The sequence below is a fragment of the Bufo bufo genome, chromosome 2 (assembly GCF_905171765.1).
Source record: "Bufo bufo chromosome 2, aBufBuf1.1, whole genome shotgun sequence".
In the NCBI taxonomy this organism is placed as follows: domain Eukaryota; kingdom Metazoa; phylum Chordata; class Amphibia; order Anura; family Bufonidae; genus Bufo; species Bufo bufo.
This window is the reverse complement of record NC_053390.1, coordinates 136,572,003-136,586,581: the sequence shown is the minus strand read 5'-3', so window position 1 is coordinate 136,586,581 and position 14,579 is coordinate 136,572,003. Positions and strand designations below refer to the sequence as shown.

Here is a 14,579-nt window from a genome sequence, read left to right as displayed (position 1 = left end):
TGTTAAATGTATTATAGACGTGTGTTAATTATTGTTACTATACCTCTGAGTTGGCAGCATGATTTGGTACCGGTACTGGAGTTGGCTTCTGTTCTTTATGTATATGGGGCTTTCCAAAGCTACTTTCACCCATTAGTGTGACATTTGTCAACTCAAGGGTAAAATTAAAGCCAGGTGAAAGGAAAACCTATAAATAACACATAACCATAGTATATCAATATTACATTGATTACATACCATATACTGTAGCTAGAAAATAACTGACCTGGCTGCTGATTGGCACTGTACCAACTCCAAAGCTTGCACCATCTTGGATCAGCACATTCCCCTCAATTGTTTCTGTTAGATTAACTTTTTCTAACTTTCCCAAGGATATCTGATACTGCACAGTGACATTGCCAAATGTTCCAGCAAGCCGCGTGACATTAACCTGCACATAACGACCCATGTCACTGTGTACAATAATGCTCTGACTTGTTGGGTCCAAAACGAAAACACCATAAGGATCGTCATTTGCCAAAACAGTGAACCACACCACACTTTTGCCTTTATCCAAGTCTGCCCCTCCATCTACGGAGGTCAGCTGTACCATATAGGTCTCCTCTAGCTCCGGTACATCATCTGGTAGGAGCTGAAGAGTTATCTCTGCAACGGTCTGCCCATCAGGAATAAGAATCCATCCAGAAGTCGCTGTGAAGTCACCATCAATGTCAGAGACGCTCGTCAGCTGCCAATAAACCTAAAACAGGGAACAAGTGATTGGTTCACGTCATGCATATCTTACAATACAATTATTGGGGTAAATAAAATGTACATTTCACTTTGATATTATCATTAAAGGCTATGTACACTTTATGATTGTGTTTTACTCATTTTGCGTTAAAAGTCATTTCTATATAAAAAATGTTAAGCTGTTAAAAAAAATTACTCTGTTTGCAAGCTGCCATTTTCTATTTTCTTTGAATCCCGTCAGCTGGCAGCTCATGTGTACATCTTATCTCTGATCTCATGAGCACTTATTTAAGTCATATTCTTAACAGTTTTATAAGAATTAAGTGATAATGAGTGTTTATGATGTCAGGAGGTCAAAAATAAGAGGTACACATGAGCCGCCAGCTGATGGGATTCAAAGTATACAGAATGTGACAGCTTGCAAACAGATAGATTTTTTAACTCTTGTACTGTATCTCAGAAACGTCTGAACATTTTTAATAAAGATCAATTGAAAAAAATATTTTGAGCCCAAAATGTGTAAAATGCAATTGTAAAAAAAAAAAAATACCCCTTAAGGTGTTCATAGCTTTTAAGGACAACTTTAAATTAGGTGTATGTTTTACTAAGGCTACTTTCACACTGGCGTTTTGGTTTCTGTTTGTGAGATACGTTCAGGGATCTCACAAGCGGTCCAAAACGGATCAGTTTTGCCCTCAATGCATTCTGAATGGATAAAGATCCACTCAGAATGCATCAGTTTGGCTCAGTTTGGGTCCATTCCGCTTCTATTCCGCTTTGGAGGCGGACACCAAAGTGCTGCTTGCAGCGTTTCGGTGTTCGTCTGACGAAACTGTGCCAAACGGATCCGTCCTGACATACAATGTAAGTCAATGGGGGACAGATCCGTTTTCACTGACACAATATGGCGCAATAGAAAACGTATCCGTTCACCATTTACTTTCAATGGTGTTCAAGACGGATCAGTTTTGGCTATGTTAAAGATAATACAAACGGATCCGCTCTGAACGGATGCATGCGGTTGCATTATTTGAACCGATGCGTTTGTGCAGATCCATGACAGATCCGCACCAAACGCGAGTGTGAAAGTAGCCTAAGCTCTGATTAAGGTGTAAATAAAGATTAGCATCTCCTTTGGGATATACATTGTTTTGTCAGAGTACAAAGCAGCTACAAAAAACGTCTAGTCCTTTGGAGGACCCAGTGTGTCCATGCTAGGACAGCCCATTAATTTCAATGGACATAATGTAATACTTCAATTGTCCTGGGGTAGCAGTGCAGGGGAATTGAAAACTTGCTACTTATCAAAGTACTGCTAATTGTGAGTCTTTCACAGAAAAAGAGATTGTCCAAAGCTAATACCGTAACTCCCGGAACTATATATGAATGATTAAAACATGAAGATACATTATTGAAAATTGAGAGGTGAATGTAGACATTGCTTAGAGTTGATGTCTGTAAGCAATGTCTGCATTTTTCATCTAGTTCCCCTGTTGACCTATGAGCAGAGTGCACGCAGAGGACAGTAATTTCAGAATTGTAACTGATAATCATTGAGACTGCTCATCTCTATATGTAACAGACAATTCCTGTTTCCATGGAAAATTTGAGACAATTGCACATCAAAATGAAAAGCAGAAGGAAGAAATAAAATAAAAAACCTATCCCAAACTCATAATTATGTAAGTAACTTATTGAAACAATAATCAAAACAAGATTATGGAAAACATTTTTAAAAATTAACCTCTTGACGATCTGGTCAATTTAGACATTGAGACATTTTTGATTATGCCTCTTTCCATTCTGAGAGACACAACTTTCACTAGCTGAATGAAGCTTTTTTTTTTTTTTTACTTTTAGCCATTTTTTGGGTACAAACATATTAACATTTAATTTAGTTTACTTTGTAAGTTGAATTATTATCATAAGCGATTTTGCTAATTTATTCTACAGGTTGTTAAAGTTCTGAAGATACCAAAATGTCTACGTTTTGTTGTATCTTGGGACTTAAATGGGTATTCCCATTTCAGACAATGGGGGCATACCGCTAGTATATGCTCCCATTGTCTTATAGGTGCGAGTCCCAGAGGTGGGGGCAACTATCTTGTAAACTGAGCCAGAAAAGGGAATGAGGGTGCACCGCACCTGCATGGCCGCCCTCCATTCATTCCTATGGGCCCGCCGAAAAAAGCCGAGCGCTGGTGCGCTCTCACTCATTTTTATGGGGCTTAGCTATTTTCAACAAACCAATAGAAATGAATGGAGGGTGGCCACGCATGCGTGGTGCGCCCTCCTTCACTTTACCAGCTCAGTTTACGAGATAGATGCGGGTCCCATAGGTGGGGCCCACATCAATCAGACAATGGGGTCATATCCTAGTGATATGCCCCCATTGTCTGAGATGCAAATACCCCTTTAATAAATTTTATTCTGTATAAAAATGTGTGAGTCCAGAATGGGTCGTCCGAAGTGAAAGAGAGCACACTGCGCATGTTCGTCAAGCTCTCACTCACTACTATGGGAATGCTGAAAATAGCAAAGCTTTTTTTGGAACTCACATAGTGGTGAATGGAGAGCGTAGTTTTTCTTTAAGAAGCCCTCCTACTCTGCACTCATTACCTGTATTAATTGCACCTGTTTGAACTCGTTACCTGTACAAAAGACACCTTTCCACACACTCAATCAATCACACTCCAAACTCTCCACCATGGCCAAGACCAAAGAGCTGTCTAAGGACACCAGGGACCAAATTGCAGACCTGCACAAGGCTAGGATGAGCTACAGGACAATAGGCCAGCAACTTGGTGAGAAGGCAACAACTGTTGGCGCAATTATTTGAAAATGGAAGAAACACAAGATGACTGTCAATCTTTCTTGGTCTGGGGCTCCATGCAGGATCTCGCCTCGTGGAGTAAGGATGATTCTGAGAAAGGTCAGGAATCAGCCCAGAACTACACGGGAGGACCTGGTCAATAACCTGAAGAGAGTTGAGACCACAGTCTCAAAGTTTACCGTTAGTAACACACTATGCTATTATGGATTAAAATCCTCCAGGGCACGCAAGGCCCCTCTGCTCACACCAGCACATGTTCAGGCCCGTTTGAAGTTCACTAGTGACCATCTGGATGATCCAGAGGAAGCATGGTAGAAGGTCATGTAGTCAGATGAGACGAGAATAGAACTTTTTGGTATCAATTCCACTCGCCGTGTTTGGAGGAAGAAGAAGGATGAGTACAACCCTTAGAACATTGTCCAAACTGTGAAGCATGGGGGTGGAAACATCATACTTTGGGGGTGCTTTTCTGCAAAAGGAACAGGACGACTGCACCGTATTGAAGGGAGGATGGAATGCGCCATGTATCACTAGATTTTGGCCAACAACCTCCTTCCCTCAGTAAGAGCATTGAAGATGGGTCGTGGCTAAGTCTTCTAGCATGACAATGTCCTAAAACACACAGCCAGGGCAAATAAGGAGTAAGAAGCATTTCAAGGTCTTGGAGTGGCCTAGTCCAGGGATGAGCAAACTGCAGCTCTCCAGGTGTTGAAAAACTACAATTCCCACCATGCCCTGCTATAGGCTGATAGATGTAGACAGTCTTTGCATGCTGGGAGTTATAGTTTTGCAACAGTTTGCCCATCCCTGGCCTAGCCAGTCTCCAGACCTGAACCCAATCGAAAATCTTTGGAGGGAGCTGAAACTCAATGTAGTCCAGCGGTCGCCCGGAAACCTGAAAGATCTAGAGATCTGTATGGATGAGTGGACCAAAATCCCTGCTGCAGTGTGTGCAAACTTGGTCAAGAACTACAGGAAACGTCTGACCTCTGTAATTGCAAACAAAGGTTTCTGTACCAAATATTAAGTTCTGTTTTTCTATTGTATCAAATACTTATTTCATGCGATAAAATGCAAATGAATTATTTACAAATTATACAATGTGATTTTTAGGATTTTTTTTAGATTCTGTCTCTCACAGTTAGAGTGTACCTACGATAAAAATTACAGACCTCTCCGTTCTTTGTAAATGGTAAAACTTGCAAAATCGCCAGTGTATCAAATACTTATTTTCCCCACTGTAAATGATGAATTGTTTCTGTTTTATTGGTTAGTTGACCAGCAGCGCTGGGGTCCTTGGTTTGAATCCAACCAAGGACAACATCTGCATGGAGTTTTTATGTTCTCCCCGTGTTTGTGTGGGTTTCCTCCAGGTACTCTGGTTTCCTCCCATACTCCAGAGACATACTGATAGGGACCTTAGATTGTGAGCCCCGTTGGGGACAGTGTGATGTTAATGTCTGTAAAGCGCTGCGAAATATGTCAGCGATATATAAGTGAGTATAATAAAATAGCAAAAAAAAACATCAGTACCGTAAGGATTCCTAGTGTCCCTTGAATTCTTTTTATAATGAGAGTTATATTTAAAGGACCGTCCGTGGTTTCTGGTTCTGTATAGTTCTTCTTTAGAAGTGACTCAGCTGCAAACTGTACAATTCCATTTAGATCTCCAAATTTCAGTATCTGAAGAAGTTAAAAAAAGCATATTGAAAAATACAGTTAATATAAAACATAGTAGGCCAGTATTTCATGAATTTCCCAATAACCTGCTAATTTCTAAACCCTTTCAGATTTTCTATATAACTGCCTATTAGACATATCTCATCTTTGGTCAAATACTGTAATTTTCTTTTGGAAACTCAAAGAAATGACTACAATTAGTAACAATCATAATGCAATTTTACATTAGGAACCAGGACTTGTGCTATTGGATTATTTTAACAAAACCTCCAATTATGTTTTAGTCAGTGCTTGATTTTATGAGCAAGACTTGTAAATTTGAGAAATAACTGCAACACACCCTGTCCCTTCTGGTCAGCCAGTAATACTAGTGAGAAGATCTTTCACAGGAAGACACTACTCAAACACATGGGAAAAAGTGTGCAAACTAAAGAAAAAAAAAACAATAAACAACAACTAAGAACAACTAACAACAACAAGAATCACTTTAAAAACATTTAAAATTAATCTGATGTAATATTTCTCTGCTTTCATGCATAATTAAAGGGGTATTCCGAGACTTTATACTAATGACCTATCCTCTGGATAGGTCATCAGTATCTGGGGGGGGTTTAAACACCCAGGACCCCCACCAATTAGCTGTTTGAGAAGGCAGCGGCGCTCTAGGCAGTGCCGTGGTCTACTCTTAGCTCACCAAGTACAGTGCCGTCCATTGTATAACCCAGGCATCCTCAAACTGCGGCCCTCCAGCTGTTGCAAAACTACAACTCCCAGCATGCCCGAACAGCCTACAGGTATCAGCCTCCAGCAAGGCATTGTGGGAGTTGTAGTTTTACAACAGCTGGAGGGCCGCAGTTTGAGGATGCCTGGTATAACGGATGTGCTTGGTATTGTAGCTCAGCCCCATTCATTTCAAAGGGGGAAGAGCTGCACCTAGGTGATGTGACCCATGAACATAACATCATAGAAAAAGCTGTTAGAAGGCAGATGCGCTACTGTGAACTGTGCCTTCTCAAACAGCTGATCAGCGGGGGTCCCAGGTGCTGGACCCCCCTCAGATGCAATACTGATGACCTATCCAGAGGATATTTCATCAGTATAAAAGTCTCAGAAAACCAATTTAGTAGTAAAATAAAAATTCTTACTGTTAGAGTCACATTTTCAGCTTTTGGATCAATCTCGGTAGTCCCACTTGCCACACGTAATACAACAATGAACTTTTCTTGGACTTCAATTTCTCCATGAGGCAGAACAGTTAGGGTAATTATCCTTAGTCCTCCTTCTCCATCATTGTAATGGAAAGAGCCATTCACAGGTTCACCAAAGTCATTATTACCTGAGGTCAAGATGGCTTTAGAGTTAGGCCCTAATATGTGCCACAAAATCTGAAAACAATCAAAAAAACAGTAAAATGAAGGCGGAAAAAAACTAATTGCTATTTAAACGTGGATTAGAAGCAGATGAACAATCTGACATATTGTAGTTATAGCTAATCATAGTGAATTATTAATATTACAGAACAGGGGAAAACAGAATACACCACTGCATGGACATAAGTGGCGTCAGGTATGTACACCCAAAACTCAACCTAAGTTTGCTATAATTTTTAAAATAGAAAAATAAAATAAAGAATATTGGTCAAGTCTGAATAAGTAATCATGGGACATGATCATTATAAAGGCAGCAATGGAAGCAGCACAGCAGGGCAAATTTTATCGGATGACCTTAAAGTTGTTCCTCTAAAATTGCATAAGAATCAGGAACTCACGAGAAGAATACAGAAGTAGGAGACAATCACCAATGTACCGTATATACTCGAGTATAAGACGAGTTTTTTGGCACATATTTTTGTGCTCAAAAAGCCCCCTCGTCTTATACTCGAGTCTAGGTCTTAGCTCCGGTAATAGCAGGCAGTGCGGGGGGCGGCGCTCACTCACTGACGTCACGCGCCTGCGCCGCCTAGTGGGAGCAGGCGCGTGACGTCAGTGAGTGAGCGCCGCTCCCCGCACTACCTGCTATTACCGGAGCAAAGACAAAGTAAGATATCCAAAGTTAAAGGTTACTGATTAGTTTAAATATACTGCTGTGAGCGTCGGGGAGGGGGATCTGTGGATGGCACTGTAGGGGGATCTGTGGATGGCACTGTAGGGGGATCTGTGGATGGCAGTGCCATCCACAGATCCCCCTACAGTGCCATCCACAGATCCCCCCTCCCCTAAACAGTGCCATCATGGCACTGTTTAGGGGAGGGGGGATCTGTGGATGGCACTGTTTAGGGGGGATCTGTGGATGGCACTGTTTAGGGGGGATCTGTGGATGGCACTGTTTAGGGGGGAGATCTGTGGATGGCACTGTTTAGGGGGGAGATCTGTGGATGGCACTGTTTAGGGGGGAGATCTGTGGATGGCTCCCTGTATTTAATGCAGAGTGTGTGTGTATATAATGCACACACTCTGCATTAAATACAGGGAGTAACCCTCTTGCAGATGTGTGTATATAATGTAGAGTGTGTGCATTATATACACTGCGTGCAGAATTATTAGGCAAATGAGTATTTTGACCACATCATCCTCTTTATGCATGTTGTCTTACTCCAAGCTGTATAGGCTCGAAAGCCTACTACCAATTAAGCATATTAGGTGATGTGCATCTCTGTAATGAGAAGGGGTGTGGTCTAATGACATCAACACCCTATATTAGGTGTGCATAATTATTAGGCAACTTCCTTTCCTTTGGCAAAATGGGTCAAAAGAAGGACTTGACAGGCTCAGAAAAGTCAAAAATAGTGAGATATCTTGCAGAGGGATGCAGCACTGTTAAAATTGCAAAGCTTCTGAAGCGTGATCATCGAACAATCAAGCGTTTCATTCAAAATAGTCAACAGGGTCTCAAGAAGCGTGTGGAAAAACCAAGGCGCAAAATAACTGCCCATGAACTGAGAAAAGTCAAGCGTGCAGCTGCCAAGATGCCACTTGCCACCAGTTTGGCCATATTTCGGAGCTGCAACATCACTGGAGTGCCCAAAAGCACAAGGTGTGCAATACTCAGAGACATGGCCAAGGTAAGAAAGGCTGAAAGACGACCACCACTGAACAAGACACACAAGCTGAAACGTCAAGACTGGGCCAAGAAATATCTCAAGACTGATTTTTCTAAGGTTTTATGGACTGATGAAATGAGAGTGAGTCTTGATGGGCCAGATGGATGGGCCCGTGGCTGGATTGGTAAAGGGCAGACTCAGACACCAGACACCAGCAAGGTGGAGGTGGAGTACTGGTTTGGGCTGGTATCATCAAAGATGAGCTTGTGGGGCCTTTTCGGGTTGAGGATGGAGTCAAGCTCAACTCCCAGTCCCACTGCCAGTTTCTGGAAGACACCTTCTTCAAGCAGTGGTACAGGAAGAAGTCTGCATCCTTCAAGAAAAACATGATTTTCATGCAGGACAATGCTCCATCACACGCGTCCAAGTACTCCACAGCGTGGCTGGCAAGAAAGGATATAAAAGAAGAAAATCTAATGACATGGCCTCCTTGTTCACCTGATCTGAACCCCATTGAGAACCTGTGGTCCATCATCAAATGTGAGATTTACAAGGAGGGAAAACAGTACACCTCTCTGAACAGTGTCTGGGAGGCTGTGGTTGCTGCTGCACGCAATGTTGATGGTGAACAGATCAAAACACTGACAGAATCCATGGATGGCAGGCTTTTGAGTGTCCTTGCAAAGAAAGGTGGCTATATTGGTCACTGATTTGTTTTTGTTTTGTTTTTGAATGTCAGAAATGTATATTTGTGAATGTTGCGCTGTTATATTGGTTTCACTGGTAAAAATAAATAATTGAAATGGGTATATATTTGTTTTTTGTTAAGTTGCCTAATAATTATGCACAGTAATAGTCACCTGCACACACAGATATCCCCCTAAAATAGCTAAAACTAAAAACAAACTAAAAACTACTTCCAAAAATATTCAGCTTTGATATTAATGAGTTTTTTGGGTTCATTGAGAACATGGTTGTTGTTCAATAATAAAATTAATCCTCAAAAATACAACTTGCCTAATAATTCTGCACTCCCTGTACACATACACTCTGCATTATAGCTGCATTTCCCACCCTAGTCTTATACTCGAGTCAATAATTTTTCCCATTTTTTGGGGGTAAAATTAGGGGCCTCGGCTTATACTCGGGTCGGCTTATACTCGAGTATATACGGTATATTTTTTTCTGAGCAGATGTCCTGTTTATTTTGCAGATACAAAGTATGTAAATATCCCCCATATGATATAGTGACAGTATGTTAAAAGGGTTTTCAGCAATTTAACTGAAACATCTGGAGGACTTGCTGGCTTTTTTTGTGAGTGGGCAGCAGCTTGCCAAGCACCTGCCTCTGCTAGGAGTCATTTCAATTAGCTCTTATGGGATAATCCATTGATATTGATGGCCTTGCTCCTAGAGGCTCATTTGCATCTTCATTTTTCTCAGCAAGGTGGACACATATGAACATGGGACCAACACAGATGCCTTCAGCTGCCAAGTGCACATGCAACAAATTGGCCAGTTTTATAGGTACAAATCTGCTGATAGATGCCCTTTAACCCATAAAATGCATGCTCTCGTCACCTCCCACCTGGACTACAGCAACATCCTCCTGTGTGGCCTCCCATCCACCATTCTCACTCCCCTCCAATCTATCCTCAATTCCACTGCCCGGTTAATCCACCTCTCCCTTCGTTTCTCCACTGTTGTTCCCCTCTGCCAATCTCTTCCCTGGCTCCCCATTGCCCAGCGAATTCAGTTTAATATACTTACAACTACATATAAGGACGTCCACAACCCGTCCCCTCCTTATAGCTCTGACCTGCTTTCTCGATACATCCCTACGCGTAATCCCAGATCCTCACAGGACCTCCTCCTCTGTTCTCCTCTCATCTGTTCCTCACACAATCGACTACAAGATTTCTCACAAGCTTCTCCCCTACTCTGGTACTCACTAACCCAACACATCAGGCTCTCCCCCAACATCTAAACCTTCAAGAGTAAACTGAAAACCCACCTTTTCAGGAAAGCCTACCATCTGCAATGAGCATGCTGCCCCCACACTGCCACAAGAGCAGCCTATACCCTCACCTACTGTGTTCTCCCCTTCTCTTGTAGATTGTAAGCTCTTGCGGGCAGAGTCCTCTACCTCTCTGTACCAGTCTGTTAATAGTTTCTTGTTTATTGTATTTTTATATTCGTGTAAGGGTACTTTCACACTAGCGTTTTTCTTTTCCGGTATTGAGTTCCGTCACAGGGGCTCAATACCGGAAAAGAACTGATCAGTTTTATCCTAATGCATTCTGAATGGAGAGCAATCAGGATGCATCAGTTCAGTCCCTCATGCTGTATTTTTCTCTCCAGCCAAAAATCCTGAACACTTGCTGGAATGCCGGCATTAATTTCCATTGGAATGTATTAGTGCATTGAAATTGCCGCATTGACGGATCCGTTCTTCCGGTCCGCGCATGCGCAGACCTTTAAATCTGTGAAAAAATAATAATACCGGATCCGTTTTTCCGGATCTGTCTGACAAATGCCATCCGTTTGCGTCCGAATTGCCAGATCCGGCAGGCAGTTCCGGCGATGGAACTGCCTGCCGGAATCCTCTGCTGCAAGTGGGAAAGTACCCTAACCCCGACTGGATGTACAGCGCCATGAAATTAATGGAATACATAATAATAATAATAATAATAAAGTTTATAGAAATGAAAAATGTATATTGTAAAATTGCTACGACTGTGAGAAGGGCTGGGGGGGGAGGCCACGTGGTTTGACCTGAATTTCCTGATGGCAGCCCTGACTGATGAATATGAATACAGACCTCCCAAGTGTCGCTTTTTTGGAGGGACAGTCCCTATTTTGGACTCAAGTCCCTTTGTCCCTCTTTTCTCCTTAAATGTCCCTCTTTTTGATCTGAGGTATAGATTTCCATTATTACATTTACAATATTGATCAAGAAAATGTTTGTTTGGTTCCTCTCTGTATATTAAAGCCTGCCTTGTATATTATTTCGTTATTTGATGCAATTAGGATTTTAGAAATGTCTATATTCAGATAATTTTTGCGCTATTGTGCTCTAAGAAAACTATTAAAGTGTCTATTAAAAATGGACTTTCACACAATGAACCATAAGTATCCCTCTTTGACCGTCCAAAAAGCTGGGAGGCATGTGAACATACCTGGCTTAATGTGGATGGGAATTGGCCGGGCCCCTGCAAAGTCATCTTGCCTGGTCCTGTCACTCAAGAAGGAGAGGAAAGAAAGGAGGACGAGCAAGGGTGCACAGAACGTCTTGGCCCCGTCCACAGTACACTTTACATTTCATTTACATATGGATTAAAAGAACTTATTCTCCAGAATGAAGCAACATAATGCTTAGAGAAAGACATCCCAACATTCATTCGAGCTAGTCCTGCATTGCTTTCTGCCTGGTTTAACAGTGAGTTTCCTGGTAATAACATCCTTTAAACAGGACATATCCTGACATGTCTGTTTTAGTGCATACTTATATTTGCATTTCCCATGAAATAGCAACTGTAGAGCAGTCTTTTCATATAACTAAATGTTTTGCTGTTCCTCTGTTATTCCTATTCCTAGATGCATGAATGAATTGTCAATTGGATGTAACTATTCCTTTTTTGAAGGGTTTTGTTCCTGCACAGTCGGCCATGGCCAGCGCTGATTGGACAGTGTCAGACAGGGACACATCCTCATCTGGTAAATACTCAATTCAGAAACATCCAGTAAGAATAACAGCAGAATGGCCAACAGAGTCATAAGAATAGAAGCCCCAGAATCAACATTTTATATGGCTTATAAAATCTGCAAATCGCGGATCGGCAAGATACTAATGCGGCCTGTGTGCATCCCGCACTTTTTGCAGGCCCCATTGTAACAATGCTTATTCTTGTCCACTAAACGGACAAGAACAGGACGTGCTCTATCTTTTTTTGCAGGGCCGCAGAATGGACACATGGATTTGGAATGAAATGAATGGGTCCGCCTCCGATCTGCAAAAAAATGTGGATCTCATGTGGACCAAAAACACAGTCGTGTGAATGGAGCCTTAAAATATACTCAACATACTGTGTATGATTTTCAGAATCTTTAGAGAGATTCTGAAAATCTTCATTTCTGAGGTCATGTCCAGCTTGTGATCTAATGCTTCTCATATACAGACCTTCTAACGTCTGCGCTAAAATCAAATACAGGACTGTTTGGGCCGTAAGAGTTAAATACATTTTACTACATTTTACCCATAAACAAACACAAAGCAGGGCGATTACAATCTACCAGATGTCTACCTGACAACTGGTTATTTATCTCATGGACACACTTCCAGGTACCAGCATATAAATACAGCCTGGCTGACATGGAACATACCAGCGATTCCTGCTGTTTGCTTGATGAGAGGTGTAAAGTATCCCACTTCCTGAGCAGTGGGTATATTTATAGGATACCAGACTGTTCAGGAGCTATTCACTTCCCGTTGGTGTTCTTGGCACAACACACACCTCATATCCTTCACAGTATGTCATAGTCATATTCAAACAACACATTATGTACCAGTTCATATATTTACACAATGCAAAATATTTGTCCAAAAAACAATACATTATGTACTTATGTTCACAAAAATATTTGTCCAGAAAAAGGTGCAATAATTTATACCACAAACCCTGTAGCCCTAGACTGCAAGATCACCCTTTCAAAGTATCATGCATAAAGTATGCACTGCTTGTGCAGTTTAGAATTTTAAGAATATAATGCCCCCCAAAATGCCCGGGCCCCTCATACTGTTTATACTTACCCTGCTCCCCGACACCCGCATCGCTTCTGATGTCCCGCTGCTTCTCCCTGTCGCGCGGATCAAAGCATCAACCGCGATGCTAGGGAGGCTCGTTCCCATCGCGGCCTGCCATTGGCCACCCCTCTCCTCCCCATCACCGGATGTTTTGATCCGCGCGACAGAGAAATGCAGCGGCGGCCGTGCGGGCTTCAGAAGCAACACAGGTGCAGGAGCAGGCTAAGTATAACCAGTATGAGGGGCCTGGGCATTTTGGGGGCATTATAGGGGTTGATAACCCCTTTAAAGGTCATCTGTCAGCAGATTTGTAGCTATGAAACCGGCTGACCTGTTACATGTGAGCTTGTCAGCTTAATGGCATCTGTGTTTGTCCCATGTTCATATGTGCCCGCACTGCTGAGAAAAATTATATTTTAATATATGCAAATGAGCCTCTAGGAGCATCTAGGAGCAACGGGGGCATTGTCATTACACCTAAAGGGTATTGGGCAGACTAGATGGGCCAAATGGTTCTTATCTGCCGACACATTCTATGTTTCTATGTTTCTATGTTTCTAAAGGCTCTGCTCTCTCTGCAACTGCTGCGCCCTCTGCACTTTGATTGACAGGGCCAGGAAGTGAAAACATCATCATATCTAGCCCTGTCAATCAAAGTACAGGGGGCGTGGCAGTTTGGCAGAGAGAGCTGAGCCTCTAGGTGTAATGACAACGCCCCCTTTGCTCCTAGATGCTCATTTCCATACATTAAAACATAATTTTTCCCAGAAATGCAGACACATATGAATAAGTAACCAACACAGATGCCTTCAGCTGCCAAGTGCAGGTCGGCCAGTTTGATAGGTATAAATCTGCTGACAGATGCCCTTTAAAGAGGTTATCCCATGCATAAATCATGTAATGCCTGACCATTTCTTTCCACCAAAGCTAGACCTGTAACTCACATGGATCCATAGATCTCCCCAGTGATTACTCCAATTGCTCTGCTCGATTTTCTCCGAAGAGTAGCAGATGAAGGATAGAACTGAGCATGTGTGACCCGCTCATTTAGCTCAGTAGCAGGACGTGCTATACATATTGGACACCAGTTGGTGCCTTAGTAATGTAAAGGAAATATCTGGCAACTGGAGCATTTTTGTACCAGAAAGTAAACTACAAAGGTAACTGCATTTTTCATTTTCAATTATATTAAATAACATGTACAGGGTGGGCCATTTATACGGATACACCTTAATAAAATGGGAATGGTTGGTGATATTAACTTCCTGTTTGTGGCACATTAGTATATGTGAGGGGGGAAGCTTTTCAAGATGGGTGGTGATCATGGCGGCCATTTTGAAGTCGGCCATTTTGAATCCAACTTTTGTTTTTTCAATAGGAAGAGGGTCATGTGACACATCAAACTTATTGGGAATTTCACAAGAAAAACAATGGTGTGCTTGGTTTTAACGTAACTTTATTCTTTCATGAGTTATTTACAAGTTTCTGAC

At 42.0% G+C, this 14,579-nt stretch overlaps 1 protein-coding gene across 1 annotated transcript in view; it reads right to left on the bottom strand.

Moving 5' to 3' along the window:
• Positions 1-14,579, bottom strand: part of ADGRV1 (adhesion G protein-coupled receptor V1) — a 574,752-nt gene that overhangs the window by 279,078 nt on the left and 281,095 nt on the right. The window contains exons 69-72 of the mRNA XM_040419646.1: positions 6,391-6,630; positions 5,099-5,248; positions 266-739; positions 44-187 (exon numbers count right to left, since the gene is read on the bottom strand). Of these exons, the coding sequence (XP_040275580.1) occupies positions 44-187; positions 266-739; positions 5,099-5,248; positions 6,391-6,630 (1,008 nt within the window). The remainder of the gene's footprint in view (positions 1-43; positions 188-265; positions 740-5,098; positions 5,249-6,390; positions 6,631-14,579) is intronic.